Source organism: Eleutherodactylus coqui, chromosome 1, assembly GCF_035609145.1.
Source record: "Eleutherodactylus coqui strain aEleCoq1 chromosome 1, aEleCoq1.hap1, whole genome shotgun sequence".
Lineage (NCBI taxonomy): Eukaryota > Metazoa > Chordata > Amphibia > Anura > Eleutherodactylidae > Eleutherodactylus > Eleutherodactylus coqui.
The window spans coordinates 474,758,952-474,778,031 of NC_089837.1; the positions used below are offsets into that span (position 1 = coordinate 474,758,952).

The 19,080-nt window shown below is 43.0% G+C and overlaps 1 protein-coding gene across 2 annotated transcripts in view; it reads right to left on the reverse strand.

Annotated features, from left to right (window-relative positions):
• Positions 1-19,080, reverse strand: part of LRP1 (LDL receptor related protein 1) — a 308,223-nt gene that overhangs the window by 22,731 nt on the left and 266,412 nt on the right. The window contains exons 60-71 of one of the 2 annotated variants that reach the window (XM_066584447.1): positions 18,842-19,047; positions 16,886-17,074; positions 16,461-16,609; positions 15,109-15,202; positions 12,015-12,131; positions 10,713-10,832; positions 10,424-10,546; positions 7,616-7,741; positions 6,241-6,357; positions 1,559-1,665; positions 933-1,065; positions 105-224 (exon numbers count right to left, since the gene is read on the reverse strand). In XM_066584447.1, coding sequence (XP_066440544.1) covers positions 105-224; positions 933-1,065; positions 1,559-1,665; positions 6,241-6,357; positions 7,616-7,741; positions 10,424-10,546; positions 10,713-10,832; positions 12,015-12,131; positions 15,109-15,202; positions 16,461-16,609; positions 16,886-17,074; positions 18,842-19,047 — 1,601 coding nt within the window. Of the gene's footprint in view, positions 1-104; positions 228-932; positions 1,066-1,558; positions 1,666-6,240; positions 6,358-7,615; positions 7,742-10,423; positions 10,547-10,712; positions 10,833-12,014; positions 12,132-15,108; positions 15,203-16,460; positions 16,610-16,885; positions 17,075-18,841; positions 19,048-19,080 lie in introns of both variants that reach the window. The other variant, XM_066584446.1, reaches the window with a different exon arrangement.

The following is a 19,080-nucleotide window of genomic DNA, read 5'->3' on the forward strand; positions in this document are numbered from 1 at the left end:
GGAGAAAACCCTTTGCTAGGGGTACCTTTAGGGTGCTACATTTGGGAATCACTAACATATGGAAGTAGGGCATCATACAGTTCTATTCCCCCGCCATTACTTACAGCATTCTTCTGGTCTCTCATCTGAATTGTCCCCACAATCGTCCTCACCGTCACATCTCCAAGCCAAAGGTTTGCACAGAGTGTTGTTGCACTGGAACTCATCCAAGGGGCAAGTTCGGACTACTGAAGAGAGGCATATTTGTTAAGTACGGGGCATTTATTGAACTTTTACATAAAATACTATTAATGTTAACTGAAATTAGACAAAATTAACCTTCACTTTGGGGATAATGGACCCGTTATTTACATTATTAGGCCTCCTGTACACCGGCGGATATTTGCTGCAGAATCTACAGCGGGCGTATGCACTGCGGATCAGCAGCAAATACCATCCATAGCATGCTATGGGAAATCGATTCTTCCCGTACACTTACGGAAACCAACTGCGGTTTCCAAAAGCGGACGAAAAAAAAAATGCATTCTCCATTATTACGCAAATTCTGCACGGAAAGCTTTCATTGAAGTCAATGGAAACCGTCCGATCCGCGGCTCTTCTGCAATAACATTGCGGAAAGGTCACAGATTCCAGGTCATCACTAGGTGATGACAAGGGAAAAGCAGTAGTTTGAAAAAAAATCTGTGCTGTGTACGTCCCGACAGCTCGCCGTTTAAACAATCCGTAGTACAGATGATACGAAAGTAAGCAGGTACACGCAGATGCCGCTGCTCCCGGGGCCCGATTCCACAGCGGGATTCCACATGCGGAATCCGTCTCTGCCGTGTGCAGGAGGCCTTATTGAGCAGGTCTTCTGCATCGCCTTCTGAAAATGACTACATAAATCAGTGGTGATGCCTGCATATACTATGAGGCCCAAAGAGCTACTTTACCTCTAGTGCTACAGTTTACTTCATCACTTCCATCCATACAGTCAGCATCAGCATCGCATCGCCAGCGGTGGGGGATGCAGTGGCCATTTGTACACTGGAATTGGTCGGGCTCACACCGTAACTGACAACCTTTCTGTTTGAAGAAACCAAAAATGTTGAGTCAACACTTATACGTACAACCCAACCACCCGCTAACTGGCCGTATAGATTTACTTCAAGTGTCAACAGTTTTTTAATTTCTCCATCTCAGCCCTCCAGGAGCCCCAACAGGTCGTGTATTGAGGATTTTCTTAAAACTAAGAAGTTTCCCTAAATCAATATTTAACATACATGCTTTCTCTCTGGGAAATCCTCATGACTTTGTCTATTGGGGTTACTTAAGAACAGGTTTGGTATATAAACATATATGTCATAGTCATTAATAACTTCTAAAGGGTTGTTGATCCACGGATTATCCCGATTGCCAGATTGGAGTCGGGAGGGATTCTATCTAATTGGGGCTTTTTTTTTGCCTTCCTCTGGATCAACAATGGGGAGTAATAGTCTGAACTGGATGGACATCTGTCTTTCAGCCTTACACACTATGTTACTTATACATGTCTGGTAAAAGTCTTAAGAGTTCTTACTTCATCGGATCCATCAATACAGTCATGATCTCCGTCACATTTCCACCGACCAGCGATACAACGCCCGTTGGCACAAGAAAATTCACTTTCTGAACAAGGCCTTGGTGCTAAAAATAATAAAAGATATATTTTTAGGAAACCTAAGTTGCTGGTTATCTTCATACCTAAAGCTTGAAAACACTAATTTCAACCTTCAAAAACTTAATAGGGTTGTACCACATTCGAAAGCTATCTCCTATCCACAGCATAGGGGATAACTTGCTGATCAGTAGGGGTCTGACTAATGAGACCCCTCACAATCTCGACAACGGGGGACCTGTGTTGCCCTCTGTCTGTTACTATAGGGATGCTTCTGTCCCTGCAGTAATGTCAGAATGAATGGAGCGCTGGGAGTGTATGTGCAGGCGGCGCTCCATTCATTTTAATGAGGCTGATGGAAAAATCTGAGCGCTTGCCCCTCAGCTAGATCCGTCAGTCCCACTGAAAGTGAATGGAGCACAGTGCACTTGCATGACTAGAGCTCCATTCAGTATCCTTCTCACTTTGGAGGTACAGTAACCCCATAGTGAGGAGGACGGGGTACCCCGGTTTTGGGACTGGTGGAGGTCTCAGTAGTGAGACCCCACTGATCAGCAAGTTATTCCCTATCCACAGTATAGGGAATAACTTGCGATTCTGGTACAACCCCTTTAAGTAACCGCCTATTCCCCATATGGTTATAATAATGGACTACGGGTTCATGCACACAGGTGTTAAGTTAACCATTGCTGATGCTTCTTTAACGCAGATCAACAGACATTAGACTAGGTACGATAGTAAAAACAGGGGGCTGCACATGAGGTTTTCAGCATGCGTCATGCATTATGGCTGCAATTGCAGCTTCGGAGCACCGCATTGCAATTCAGGTATCAATGTACGGTCACAACTAAATAATGCATGAAACCTCTGGTGGGAACGTTTTTATAGGGTTGACTTGTTTAGACAACCCATTGTTAAATGTCTTATTAGTGTATATGAAGTTGACCAAAGGGGGTCCGACAATCAGAACCTTCCTCTTACATTGCATGAATGAATATCCTAGTGATTGTAAGGGCCAGTATTTAAGGCTTCACTTCATTTACAAGACCTGCAATGTGCATCACTTAATGACACCCGTGTGCCTGAGCCCCGAAGAGCAAATCAAGACAGAAGTAAGTTTATTTGAAGTGAACTATATGTAACAGATCTGTATATAACAGAACTCCCCAGTCATAAAGATATACGTGACTACAATGGTCCAGTGAGTGGAGGAGTGATTTGGATAAAGTGGGGTAAATATTTTAAAGTATTAAGCCGTTTTTTAGATAAATATTTCGTGTGGGTGGAAAAACAGGTGGCATTTGGCCTCTAGGATTAGGGTGGGTTCATATCTGCGGCAGGGATTCCGCTTTCCTGCTCCATTCGTGGAGAAGTAAAGGAAAATCCTCACGGGCAAACGGTTCCATCTCTGGAACAGCCCCGCTGGGCGGACCCCATTGACTATAATAGGGCCCGCCTGCTTTCTGCCCAGCTTTTGGACGGAATGCATGCAGGGCTTTTTCTTCCGGTATTTTCAGACAGATCTCCGCCGAAACCTCCGGTATGAGGTTCCTACTCAGATGTGAAACCAGTTTAATTATATCTAACAATGTATTGCTAATAAGGAAAAGAAAACTCCATCAGAAGGTTTTCCTCTCATATACACTGAATGGCCACTTTATTAGCGCCCCCATCCTTTCAAGATTGGACCTTCCCTGTATGGAAGTTACACCCGTGACCTCGGAGTGCAGCATAAAATCAAGCCAACAAGTTTTCTGTGGATCAGATTCAGTCTGCATCCACATTAAAACTGGGTAATCTGAGCGACCTTAAATGAAGCCTGGTCATCAGTGCTAGATTAGCCAGATTGCAAAATCTGCCAACCTTGTGTAGTAGTGTTAAGAAGATTCAGAGGATGGTGTGATCAAGGAAAAGCAGAAAAAGACCCTGTGATGTAAATAGTCAACAAAAGGGGTCAAAGGAGGATGGCAAAAAAAAGAATTGTAGCCAAATACAATACTGCTGCTCCAACTATGTCCAAACGCAATACTTCTTCCTTAGCATGGATGGGCTATAACCGTAGACAACCAGTTTGAGTCCATTGCTGTCTATGGGAATCAGAAGGGCAAGACTCCAGTGAGCAAAGGAGTGCAAAAATCGGATCCCTAAGCAGTGGAAAGCATCACCTGGTCAGATGTATCCATATTTCCGTTGCACCGTGCTGATGGGAGGGTCAGAATTCGGCACAACCAGCATGAATCAATGAACTTGTCTTGTGAGAAGGGAATAGGTGGGTGGAGTAATTGTAAGGGGAATATTTACTTAGCACATCCTGGTTCCCCTGATACTTCTGCATGACCGCCGTGACAAATTGCTGAAAAGGAGGTCCAACGCTACTAGGTAGGTGCTGTATCTCTAATGAAGTTGCCATTCATTGTATGGACCATACTGAATGGCCAAACTAGCTAAAGGTAGACATTATCCTGCATTGTTAGAAGTAATGATATGGCCATTTGCCATTGACAGTTGAAATAAGTAAACTAAACAATTCTAACAAGGTCCTAACGTTAGTACACAGTGATCAAGTGTTTGCAATTATCCCACTGGGCTCAAGGCAATAAAGGGCAAGTTGATAAATTAAACTGTGAGCCCAGCCTACTGTATACAAGTCACAATTACTCCAGCAATGAACAAACCTGTATGTTAGCCTTGATCCACCCTCTAGCCCCAGCCCCCTCTATCTTTGCTATGGTGGATCTCTGTGAGAAGCCCTATAGCCCCTCCCCTCTAGTCACACCCATTTTCTGTGCTATAAGGATATCCCTTAGGGATCCCCAGAGCAGGGCTATGGGGGATTAACCCATAGCAGGGAGAGACAGAGTGGGGCTATGGGTTAATCCCCTGTAGCCCCGCCCTTTATCTCTCTGCTATGGGGAAGTCCCGAAGTTTTTTTTCAAGTGCAGTTACTCAAGTGAGCAGCTACCCATTCACGTGATTTTTAGCACAGTATGGCCGCCTGCACACAGGCGGAAATCCCGTTAACAAAAGCAATCCTATGCAGACGGCCGCGGTTTGGCCGGGCGAAATCTCGCGCTGCAAACAAACCGCGGCATGTCCTATTTCTGTGCGGGACGTTTCTCTGCTTTTTGACCCAGCTCTTACTGGAATATGTGACCCATGCTAGCTAAAACTTGCACCACGGTAAAAAGGAGACTGTGCAGGTTTAATGCACCTTAGTGACCACCGTAAAGAGGCGTACGGGCTGTCACTACAGGGATAAAATGCACAGACTATGGGTCTCATTTAGAAAATAAGAGCAACTGCTATTGAAGTAACAAGGCTAACACTTAACACACAGCCATAATGTAGGTGTTAGGACTTCTGTACCTTTTAACCCTTTGCAATCCAATTTTGGATTCAGGGTTTCCTAGGGGGTTTTCTTTCTGCTGTTATAAAATGGCGCCATCTGCTGGCTAGAGCCAGTACTGCGGTATGGGACATGCTGGAGAGGCCCCCGACAACGGAGCGGGACGTAATATACAGTAAGAATACCCTGCCGGACGTCTTCCGACATTGAAGCTGCACAGGCATCAGAATGTCTTCAGACGTCAGACAGTGGATTGGAAAGGGTTATAGTATAAAAACATATGTACTGAATATTAATCAAACTAACAACAGCAGGCTTGACTGGCTGCAAGAAAAATTACAATGGAGATGTATCAAAACTAGCGATAGTAAAGCGTTATGCAGTTGGAGAATTGGACCCAACATCTGACTGGTTGCTATAAGTGATTGCACAACTTTATCCATGCACTAGTTCTGATAACTCTCCCTTAGTTGGTTATGACTACATTACTTGTTTCCTTTCCTAGGTTGTTCAGGAGGCATGCTTGGGTTGGTACTGTTGGGGACACACCACACCAAGGAAAGAGAAAAGGGCAGGAATCACACAGCAAGGGGTACGGAGGAGCAAAATGGTTAGTCGACGTTATATGTAGAGATTATTCTGCACCTACCTCTGGATGCCCCCAGGGACGACAGTGTTAAAATGGAGAAAAACATAACATGAGGTGAAATGATATCAACACAAATACACAACATGTGAGAACAAGAGGTGAGCTGCTATGCTGGAAAAAGTTCTAGGCCCCGGACAGATGGAAAAGGAGAAAGATGGACACATAGTTCCAGAAATGACTGGTAGAAGGAAAAGATGTGATAAGGAGAATGCAATGTAGTGGAACAGCAAACAGAACTTCGGAACGGGCAGAGGAACATTACAACACAAGCTGCCATTACAATGAGTTTCGGGAGGGACATTCATTTATAAAGTAGCCAGTGGAGGATAAAAAAGCAGCACCACTGCCCAAGGCAACCAAACATCATGGCGACATATGGTTGACGCAGGCTATGCAATGCATTTCCTGTACACTAGCTTTTATAAATGGCCCCCATAGTTGAACGTATTCCTAAAACAGGTGCAGTAAAAAGGCCTCATACATCTACTACTGAAATTTAATAGACCTGTTACTATGTGTGCGCTCCAGTCTCGGGCACTTTGCCGCATCCTCTACGCTAAAGTGGAAGATATTAAAGCTGAATGTGTGTTGAGTAGAAAGTGCACATACTGCAAGTCTCTTCATCAGAGTTATCCCCGCAGTCATTGTCGTAGTCACACTGCCAGCGACCAGGGACACAGCGGTTGTTCTTACAGCGGAACTGATAAGGTTCACATGTCCTCTCATCTAGAGTCAGAAGAGCAAAGTCATTAAAAGTCACAGACTTACATTAGGACAAAGGCTGGCCATATACATTAGCCAACAGCTATTCATTCTGACCCCCAACATACATACATGCACATGTTCTCAATATGGAGACAGATGGTCCATTTACAAGGGCTGATTATCAGGCCCACGTGTTCCTCAAGACAATCAGGCCGCGTAAAGGGACCGAGGATTATTTGACGACAAGTAAACACTCATTCATAGGCTGTTTGGCTCATATATGCAAGTATAAAAATGCTCCTTATGTGAACAGGGAGATATACACCCGGCCTACGGGGAAGAACGATCACATTATGGATTGTTCATCCCCATAAGCTAAGTCTCAGCCCATTTAACGCAAAAAGAAATGAGCACCGATTAACATGCTTGTCTCTACATCAGGTAGAGAACTTGGCCTGTGTAAACCCAATGTTAGCTATTGCCAGACACCCCTGAAAGTGGCTTATCTCTATGAAGAATAAAAAGATCTGCCCTATCCTTCGCTTACCTGACATCTGCCCTCAGGCAAGAGTCAGTAAAGCCCGATTTACACAAGACGACTGTCAGGCAAACGATGCCCGACACGTGTCCCGCACACTCGCTCCCGTGCTGTTGCACAGGAGCGAGTATCGTTGGCACGTAGTGGGTCAGCTGGAGCAGATTTCACTACCCACTCTCCCACGCCCCTCTCTTTTCACTTAACACACCAGCCGTTCAGTACTGAACGATCATCATTCAGATCATCGTCCAGGCTGCATAAAATCCTGAACGCTGATCATTCAGTGTAAACAGCAGCAGTTCAGTACTGAACGGCCGCTGTGTTAAGTGAATGGAGAGGAGAGGGGAATTGAAACCTCCTCCAGCCACCCCGGGGCCCCCGCTCTGTCAGAGCCAGCGATACTCGCTCCTGTGTGACAGCACAGGAGCGAGTACACACTGGGACGAGTGTCAGGCATCATTTGCCCGACATTCGTCCCGTGTAAATAGGGTTTAAGTCCCATACACATTAGATAAATGGTTAGTCCTGCTGAGATTGGCAGGTTCAGCCAACATTTAGCTAATGTGTGTGGCCACCATAAGTCTGAGACATACGATGCAAATACTGCAGACAGTTGAAAGAAAAGCCTTGATTAAGAACTTGGAATGACTTTGTAGAAGTAATGCTTTACTGTAAGGAACAATGAAATGTGTCTCTCTATGTAGAGAGCCAGCCATAATCAGAGGCACGTGATTTACTTACCACATTCTTCTTTGGGCTCATCTGAACTATCCCCACAGTCATCTTCTCCATCACATTTCCAGCGTGCCGGGATGCATCGTCCAGAGTCCTTGCACCGGAACTCATCTACTCCACAAGTCATCTGAGCTGCAGGACAATATAGCATGGGTACATCAATACTCAAAAACATTTGCAAAAATATAACAAAGTCTTCACACTTCAATCAATGGAAAATAAATAGAAAAACCTCTTTGTTAACCAGATCTAAGCGCTTTCCTGTTTACTGAATATTGCACGGTGTTAAAGGAGACAACCACAATCAGCGATGTCCTCTTTCACATCTCGTCCAAGAAGAATTCTTTTGCGTGTTCGAACCAAAAATAATTTTCAAAAAGTCAGTATTTCCCAAGGAGCCCTGAAAATGTCAGACACTTTAGTTCCCCACATCAAATATGAAGCTACCAAAAACTGGCATGCTTAGCGACCTTGTCAGGCACCTGCTAGGATACAATGTTAAACCACTGTAATCTATAACAAGAGATCTAAGATTGAAGCTTCAATTGCCAAATAGTCTAAACCAAGAAGAAAACACGGTTGTGTTTTCAAAGCCCTTTTTTTTTACTTGATTCACTGTAAGGCGGCTTCGTTCACATGAGTAACAGAGCTTCCCCTCTTCAAAGTATGAAAACCTTAACGGAACAGTTTTCAAACAGGTCCCAAGGAATCCAAGGTGCATAAATTCTGCACCACTTCCATAGAGAAAATCTGCAGGATTTACAGTCCAAGCCCCGTGGATGAGATTTAAAGAGGTTTTCCAAGTACCCTGGACATTGGTGGCAGTGGAGGGGGGGGGGGGCGCATTGTTCTTCTGCTTTTAAGAGCTGCAGTGATCATGTGGGTTGTTTACCCATGTGAATGTTGCAGCCAATATGATGTCACCTTCCATATGCTATGGCGTCGGAGCACTGAAGTGGTGGTCCAGCGCCACGGTGAACATACTGAATTTATATCGTTTTGGGCACAGGGAGCCCAAAACTATATAAGATCAGACCTCTTTCACACGGCCAAGAAAATCGCACAAATCTTGTGCGAATATGTACCCTATTCTTTTCGATGAAGTCCTGGACAGGAGCGAATTTTTCCTGCACCACACTGCAGATAAAAGTCACGCCAGAGGATCACAACTTTAGCTGAAGTGATGGAAGGCGTCATAGACAGAAAACAGCCTCTCATCTGCGGGTAAATTTCACGATGCCTCCAGCCTACCACTAAGGCCGGAGCTGCTGCCAGTTTATTATTTTGTGTGCTGCTGACTACTCCACAAAGCCAGGTCACTGGTGAATAGCACTAGCGCGTGAGCATAGAAAGGGAACTAAGGTTAGATGCCAGTACCCTGATTAATTAGGGGGCTTTACAACCTTAGCAATCTAGGGACTATATTAGGTTAGCCTGACTAAAAAATTGTCAGGAATCCAAGACAGATTGTTGTCAGAATCTTAACAAAAGCCCTAGGTGAGCCTCTGGTAGCAATCTCTGGTGGTCTAGAAATAGACACTAGTGCATGTGCAGCACAAATCGCAACCGCATAAGGCGTTCTGGATGGACGATTTCTTGGTTGCGTAGCATTAGACTCATAATTGACATTTTATTATTGAGTATGCAGACGCTAGTCATGTCTGATCTTATGTAGTTCGTACAAGTAATCCCATTGGTGACGAAAGAATTTATGGGATGAAGTCTCTTATAAATAGAGAGTCGCAGATCCTGATTGTACCCTGTGGCTCTATGTGTTCGTTAACACTGCTCCTGATGAATCGCGTGAGCGAGGAAACGCGTTGAGCACTGTATATATAGAGAACAGAACCAGAAAAGGAGATCATCTGTCTCTTTTCATTAATCTAATAATTCTCAAAGGATCATAGACACTTTATTTACTCAATTCCTGTATATCTAGCAACCAGTGTAAGTGAGCGCATAAACATCACTGGTGCGCTCTTACTCACAGAAACGGATGTGGAACTAACCCAGAGATCCACAAAAGAGTCTATAAACACTTCACAACTGATTGTGCTTAATAAAAAGTTGGTGAAGATGACTCATGCGATATACAGTAAATAATGAAATGCATCATCTGCATACGTAATTAACAGTTCTTTTACTAAAGCCTTCTCTCCTTGCTAAGATTTTTTAAGCATATTATTTATTAAATGTTAAGTTTTATATAAAAAAGAAATAAAACTAGGATTTCAGTCTGTGACATAAATTTCACGTTGGCTGGCGTGATATGGGGCCGAGCTTCACAGCCTGCTATCACGCTCGCCCATTTGTAGGTAGCCAAACTCAGAAAACCCCTTTAAAAAAATCTCATCCTCAGGGTGCGGAAATAAAATCTAAACCTGCGATGGAATTGAAATGTGATGTGGATTTTAAATTCGCAGTATGTCAGCTCACGCTACGCATTTTCAGTGTGGATTCCATCTCTTCAAGTGAGGAGGTTAAATTCACACCAAAATCTGAAAGCTACATGCAGATTTTGATGCGGATCCATGCCACAATCTGCAGCGTATTTTCTGCGCACGTAGCCTGATGAACCCCATACATACATGGCTGTATGTGTTTGCCAAGAATAGCACTGCAACCAAAGCTATCCTTGTGTCAAACAGCAACCAGAGAGAACAGAACAGTAAGAACAGAGCCCGATATTGGAAACGACTCCCTGCCAGCAGATACATTTTAGCAATACTGAATGTGACAAGATACATCATTTGCTACAATAAACCGGGGGAAAAATAGAAAGTCTTGAAAAAAAATAAAGACAAATGCCCTTACTGCAATTATGTGGTTCATCGGATGCGTCCACACAGTCGTTATCGCGGTCACACACCCAGACTCTTGGAATACAACGTTTGTTAATGGCACATTGGAATTGATTTGGTGCACAGGTAACCTCAGCTGAAATAGGGAAAGAGACGCCATAATGAGTCAAGCATGCAGTATATGAGAGCAGCCGGCATAAACAGAGCAAAAGTCATATTGGTGGTCAACTGCAAAGTTTTGGGTGCATTGCCAAATGACTAATGCTCACAGTACTTCCAAAAAGTGCTGCGCAAATACTCACGGCAATCCTTCTCATCTTCTCCGTCACCGCAGTTGTCTTGCCCGTTGCAGCGGAAGATGCCAGGAATGCAGCGGTTTGTGTTGGTACACTTGAACTGACTTGGTAGACACACATGGACATCTGACAAGAAGCAGCACATGGAATACTTGTAATTCATGGAGAGGAAAATCATCTCTTAGAATAAAGTAATCATTTCTTGCTTTAGAAAAGTATGACCTACAAACACCCCTTAGGACGCAGCGCGGGTGCAGACTATGTCAATAAGTGCGGATTTTGATATGTTTCTAACTGTGTAATGCGTTCAGTGGAATGTCTTGCGGTAGAGACCCACAACAAACATTCTGCAAGACAATCATGATCCCGCAGCCGAAAGCTTTTCCGCTGTGAATTTGAATCTTACGGTTTTTAAGTAAAGACACGGATTTTAACAGGTGCGGAATTCAAGCCCCATAGGGATAGAACATCGTGACGCAGAAAAGGCTGCATCGACCAATTCTGCTCTGTGTGAAATGTTCCAAAGATTGCGTTCACGTAGGCGGAATTATGTTTCATGAACATTGCGGAATTTGCGTTCTTGGGGAATATTCAGTACCAAAATTCTCACTCATCATCGCCATAGCATCTACAGGGTGGGCCAACCAATCATGGTGCATATTTCATTTCTTATACTGTTGAGGTAAAATGAAAGCTGTGCTGTGATTGGTTGATATGAGCAACAAAGATTTTCTTAAAGACAGTGTGGCATTGGGCTAATTTTAGGTGATCCATCTTGTACAAAAAAACAAAAAAAACCTCATTGGAATGTAGTTTATAGGGAAATATTTTGGGGAGGCGTGCCAAGAATAAACGAAAACCCCGTAGAGGCTTTTGATAAATTCCACCATTGTCTACAAAAATAGGCCAGTGAGGCAACATGCAAAGGGACCGCCATGTTGGTTTACAAAGTGTTTTGTGTATTTGAAATAGCCGACGGTTTACATTATAACTATTACTTCCAACTGCGCTGAATTATTTTCCTGAGCATGGATATAGATTATATACATACACACACATTTTATAATATATATATATATATATATATATATATATATATATATATATATATATACACATACATACATACATACACACACACACACACACACACACAGATTTTGTCCCTTGGCTTTGGGTTACTGAGTCTTTAATAGCACAGACGTTCATATCTAGAATTGCACAAATAGCAGTTCTCTGCTTCAAACTATGGAGAACAAAAGAAAAACCAGCCATGAATTTCTCTAATTCCGGCAGTAATGTACTAACCGCAGTTGAGTTCATCCGAGTTGTCCTGGCAGTCATTGTCGCCATCACAGATGAATGCGGGATTGGTACATATTCCTGTTGAGCACTGGAACTGCCCCGGGCGACACTTAAAGTCCGCTGGAATAAGAGAGGTAAATCAGAAAAACAAATGAAGCGGAGACAAAGTAAAGCGACTGTTGTTTTAGATTTCTGTGCGATGTAATCTACTCCGTTTGATGAAAACAGCTTACAGGTAAATATTTAGAACAGGAAGAGTTTAGCTTTGCACTACTGTATTTAACCCCTTAATGCAAGCAATTTTTAGAATTTTCGTTTTTCTTCCCCGCGTTGCGAGAACCATAATTTCTTTTCTTTTCTAGCGACATGGCTCCAGCAGGGTGTTTTATTTACAGTACAAGTTGGATTTTTTATTAGTACTATTTAATGTACTAGAATATGAACTAAAAAACCTTTCAACATGTTTAAGAGGGGATACAGTGTAAATAGAAAAAACAATGATACTGGCTTTTTGGGGTGTTTTTATAGATTTTATTGAGTAGCACAAATTACAGGTTAACCCTTTCCAATCCACTGTCTGACGTCTAAAGACATCCTGATTGAAGCCTGTACAGCTCCGATATCGGAAGACGTCCAGCAGGGTATTCTTACTGTATATTATTGGCCACTCTGTTGTCGGAGGCCTCTCCAGCATGTCCCATACAGCAGTACTTGCTCTAGCCAGCAGATGGCGCCATTGTATAATGGCAGAAAGAGAAAGCCCCCTAGGAAACCCTGAATCTAAAATTGGATTGCAAAGGGTTAAAGGCGCTTTCCGGGCAAATACAATGGATGAGCTATTCTCAGGATAGGTCATCAATAATTGCTTGGCTGAGGCCTACTGCACGAAACTTCGGCAGATTAGCGCCTCAGCGCACAAGCAGACAGTTCTGATCCTGATTTAGTGGCCAGTGCTGGTAATTGCAGGCGCAGCTCTCATTGCATTTTATGCAAGTACAGCGCCGGCCGCTACACGGGTCACAGCTATCTGCTTCCATTTTCTACTCGAGCAGTGGGCCCTAGTCGATCAACTACTGATGACCCAGCCTGCGGATAGGTTATCAATAGTATTTGCCCGGAAAACTCCTTTACCTATATTGTGTGGGTCAGTATAAATGTGGCGACACACATTAATGCTCTCCTCCTTTCACAAAATAAGATCCAATGTCCACGGGCGGGTTAGATTTGCGGAATCCGCACAGGGCATCCGCGTAGGAGATCCGCTAATCATGCGCCCATAGGGAATCATTAGCGTCCGCAAACTAATTACAGTATGCAAATTTAATTTGCAGACCTTTTGGTCCGGAAAACAAATCGCAGCATGCTCCGTTTTGCTGTGAATCCCGGACTGTCGGCTTCCATTGAAGTCAATGGAAGCCATTCGATTCATGGCACAACCGCAGCCAAAACTGCGGACATGCCGCGGATCCACAAGAAAGCAGGAGATTTGAAAAAAAAACAAAAAAAAACTAGAACTGTACTGCGCATGTCCGACAGCGAACCCGGAAGTGAAGAGACCTGCGTGGCGGCCAGCGGCAGGAAAATTCAGGTATGCAGGGTTCTAACCCGCCTGTTAACATGAGACCTTAAAGAAAACTTTTGTGGCATCGTGTATTATTTTTCTTACGATGTTCACCATGTGGAATAAATACAATATTTTTATAGTTTGGACTTTTTCAGATGCGGCGATACCAATTTTATTTTTTATTTACATGATTTATTTATATGAAGGATGAAAAAGGGGAGTTTTGAACATTTATCCTAATATTTAAAAAAATGCTATTAAACGTACTTTGTATTTTTTCAGTCCCTATAGGAGACTTAAACTTGTAATCACTTGGTAGCTTGTACAATATACTACAATACTTCTATATTGCAGGTTTCAATGTTAATCTATTAAGCTCTTCCACAATGCTTAACCCTTTGCAATCCAATTTTGGATTCAGGGTTTCCTAGGGGGCTTTCTCTTTCTGCCATTATACAATGGCGCCATCTGCTGACTAGAGCCAGTACTGCAGTATGTACATCCTGGAGAGGCCCAACCCCCCCCCCCGACAACAGAGCGGCCAGTAATATACAAGAATACCCTGCCGGACATATTCGTACATCAGAGCTTGTACAGTCCTCAATTAGAATGTCTTCAGACGTCAGACAGTGGATTGGAAAGGGTTAATATACTGTAATGTATTGCAGCCCTGGAAGTCTTCATCAGGCTCTGGGCTGCCATGTGAACATACGGTAGTAGCATAGTAAGTTAGGTGAAAAAAAAGACGTATGTCCATCCAGATGTATTATCCCCAGTGTTGATCCATAGGAAGGCAAAAAAAACCCAAATGATGTAGAAGCCAATTTTGTTCATTTAAGGTAGAAAAAAAACAATTAGCACCCCAAGATTGTGTTGCTGGGGAACTGAAGGTTGCCGAAGGTGGCTCTCCACCGGCTAGCTGCTTAGTTGCTGCAGTCAGCACTGACCGCAGCATCCAAGTAGTTGAACAACCACAGTCAGAGCCAGCTCCGATTGTGGTTGCTGCAGAAGGGGGTCAGCTGGGTATTGAACGGACTTGGCTCCCAAGCCTGCTCCATACCCCAACTGCAACTGCCCGGCATACATTTACAGCAGGTGGTTGGTAAAAGGTTAAAGTCATTTTTATTACGTCACACCTTCCCATCGATGTATATGAATAGTGCCCGTATACTGTTCACACTTCCAAAGCTGATGACACACATGAAATAACCAACAGACAAATGCTATTCCTCTTGACTTCAACATACACATGCACCGAGGGCACATCGCATGTCGATATCATTGGGAGGAGATGAATAAGTGGGTGCCAGGCCTCTCTGGAAATATGGTAGTTCCTCTCCAGATTGGGCATGCTGGTCCCAAGCATCTGCCATCAGGGGTAGTGAGAAGACCTCCATACATATTAGATCGCTGGCTGATACCGCTGAAGCAGTCAGTGTCAGACGCGTTTTGTACAATGTGTTTGGCCAGCTTGAACGGCAAGTGATGACAATAAATGGAACAACTGATATTAACCACAACGTGTCTACGTACGACAATCAGAAGGCTCATCCGAGCGGTCTCCACAGTCGTCCTCCGTGTCACACTTCCACCAGAACGGGATGCATTTGTCATTTTTGCAGACAAACTAAACAGATACAGAAAAAAATACAGTTAACAGAACAGTAAATGTCTCAGTTTTATAAATCTACAGTCCAAATAATGTTCTATATACCGGTACTAATTACTAAATACTATTAGGTGCGAGGTAAAACGGAAACGGTCAGTGAAGTCATGGAGGCCATAATGTATCAAGTAGGAAACAGGAGTACTCTATAGGATACCAGAATAGAAGAGTTAGAATGTTGCAGTCGGGTACAGGATCCCTAGAATTTAATCTGACATGGGGTATGGCAAGACGCAGGGCACACTGGGCATTATCAGAGCCAAGGTAAGGAAATGTAAGACACCCGGACAGTCTATTCTATTTGTATTCTTGTACCAGACTAGACTCTTCAGACTTCATATACATGTGCCTAGTCAACTGTACTGCACAGCATGACTCCTGCATTTCTCCATGTCCAATGTCCGACCAAGAAACTATCGGCAAGCTTCAAACATCAATTACAAGACGTATCCCCATGAATGCATTGAACCTGATAGTGACCGCCCATACAGCGTTTTATGGCGACCACTAACGGGCTCTCTTCAGACGCATGCTCCTTTTTAGAGCGCTGCCTCAGAAACCCATAATGGGTCGCTCATGCCGGGTCAGAAGTCAGCTGGGCACTAACTGTTTAACCCGTTACATGCTGCAGTCAGTTAAACCTTACTATCTAAGAAACAGACAGAAGGAGGCGACTCTCCTTGTAACGCATCGTACCTGTGCGATGCAACCGCAGCATATCAACAGGATGTTAGGATACCCAGAGGCCTAACAATGGCCTCCGGTTCAGCCATATACTCTGGTCTATTAGGCCCGTCCAGAGGCAGTGTCTAATAGGCTTGTAGAATACATGGCAATACTGAAGTATTGTCATCTAATCTATTAACCATCAAACTAAAAAGCAAGTTCTAAACTGCGACAATTAAAAAAAGTCTACAAAGCTGTAAAAAAAAACATATATACTACACACAAGTAGCCTCCAGGAGCCTTGTTATTGGCCATGGTTGGTACCAATTTAGGTCCTCAGGTGGCAAGACTGTACACATCAAATCACGCCACAACTCTAATAATTTGCATATCTGCCTGAGATGTAACTGTGTTTTTCAGCAAAACGACAACTTCTAGGTTTTTGGTTTTTTTTTACAAAGAGACTATATAAATCTATATTTATTATTATTACCACAACTACCGTTACTATCTGGCACCTCCCCATTTATTGATATGGGGAGGACTAACTCACCTGACTGGCGGTACAATTGGACACACAGGTTTTGCTGTCTGCTCCAAGGTAGAAGTTAGAGGGACAAGCACACTTATGATTTCCGCCAGGTGAGAGAAGGCACAGGTTACTACAACCGCCATTGTTCATTTTGCAAGGATGATCAGGAACTAAAAGAGGAAGACAGATCAAAAGCGTTACAAGACACACAAGAAATCCCATGACAAACATGCAGGGTTCTATATCTGGGGTTCTATAACTATAGAACTAGACAATGGAATGGTCAGCACAAACGTGGGCCTAAAGAGCTAACAGGCTGTGTGACTCCAGCGTTGGGTACAAGGTGGCAAATGAGGAGGTTTCTAGAGTTTATAGACCCCAATGTAGAAATGTCTTCTATTCCCAACGAATACACTAACAGTAATGTCTATTGGGGCCGCACTCACCGTCAGGCTGCCGATACAAATGATAGATGTGTATGTCCATGGGGCGGTGCAGCGTGCTGATGAGCATGGTCTTGTTGACTCCAGTGGTTTTGTGTGCTCTGTTAATGGATTTGGTCTCCCAGTCAGTCCAATATATGTAGTCTTCAAAGAGTGTCAGAGCAAAGATGTGAGGGATATCCTGAGTAAGCACTGCGGAGAGAGAATGAAAGAAAATTATGAATCTGAGAGTCTTGCCAAGAACATACAGATTAAGAATAGACTTTTAATGAATTCACACAGTGGCTCCCCAGGACTATGGATGATCGTACAAGCCTTTGTTTCATCATGGAAAGTTAGACCAAGTTCTCCCAGTACATACTGCAGTTACGCATACGTGCAAGTTAATGGATTAGCTGCATACATTGGAATCTATGTAGGCAGCAAGTGTGTGAACAAAGAGGGCTCCAAGATCTTGGAGACCAAACTGCACTAACATATCACATATTAACCTTTAAAAAAGAACGTCCGGATTTGCAACATTTGTTTTGTTAGTCTTTGTATCTAAAACTATTAAAACATGAAGCAACTTTTAAAATAGTGCTAATTAAAAAATCTCATTTTTTGTCTTTGGGTCCCATGCAGACCTATGCTTCCATAGTATCAGTCTACAAACAAAGTATATTTTCTGGTCCTGCAAGTCGGCCCTTTCATATGTCCCATAATCCATACTGAGCGAGTTAGCAAGAAGGAGGTTGTAGATGGAAGGCTATAAAAGTGGAGGATCCGCTTCCTTGCAGTTGTTCTTGTGAAAACATTGATTTAAACAGAAGCTGGAGACCCCAAACAATAGATTTTTAGGCACCTTATTTGAAAGGTTGCATGATTTGTCACTTTAACCCCTTAAGGAACAGGGTGCTTTGGTCCTAAAGGACCAGACACTTTTTAGGGATTTTATCCATGTGGTGGTATTACTGCCAGATTTTTTTTCTCCAGCTACCAAAATTAATTTTGTTGCGTTTTTTTTTCCCCCCATGACATATAGGGCTATTTTTTAATATATGTTTCCGCTGCCTTATTTACTGTTTTATTTAGTTTTATTAAAGGTAAAACGCTAAAAAAAAGAAGTTTTTTTTTAATTTATAGTTTATTTTAAAAATTTGTATATTTATGCTAAAATAAAGAATGGGAATGGGTTCCTCATTTTGTTTCAGAGGTTTTGATACACAATTTGTATAGTCTCGGATTACAAGGCGCATATGGTGGCGGTTTTGGTTGAATATATATTATATTCATTTATTTTTTCTATTATTATTTTATGCTGTATTTTTTTTAAACTTACTTTTGTAACAATTTTTTTTACCATTTATGTCCCCCATGACATCATATAAGACCTCTGGGGGACATTCACATTGTTTATTTCATTTTTCATTTCATGCTTTTCCACTGTAGCTGCAGGAAAAAAAAATTCCCCCTGTAACGACATCAGTCATTAACAGAGCTGCTCTGGGTCTGCTAGGACCCTGCAGCTCTACTGTGACAGAGGGCACCCAGCAGTCATGGGATCGCCAGGTTGAATAACGGAACAAACATTTCCGCTTTCACACTTTAGTACATGGCGATCATTGAGCGCTATGTAGCCTGGAAAGGAGAAGGCAGAAGTCATTAAAAAAACACTTCTACCTTCTTTACTGGTTCCTTGACTGTGTCTGACAGCTGAGGAACCGACCTACTCCTGCTTGATTGCAGCAGCCGAGGCTTTAATCCCGCACCATAATTCTATCGTTGGCTGGGACCAAGTGCCGTAAATTTACCACGCTTGGTCCTTAAGGGGTTAACTACATTGGAACAATCCCTATTATATAATTCTATGTTCCGTACTGCCTCCCACTACTGTAATAAAACCCTATAGTGCTAAAGTACTGCATATAATTAAATCCATACTGCACCTAAAATCCCGGGATCAACAAAAGATCTTACCTGTGTGTCGGTGGGTTCCATCAAGATTAGCAAACTGAATGTAATCCTCTCTAGCATCGGCCCAGTATATTCTGCTATTGACATAATCCAGCGTCAGACCATTGGGCCACGTTATTCTGCTGTCCACAATGACACTGCGGTTGGTGCCATCCATGCCAATCTTACCGATTAAAGAATTGTCTCCCCAGTCTGTCCAATACAAATAGCTGAAAAAAAACATAAGAGATGGTAGGCTCCGA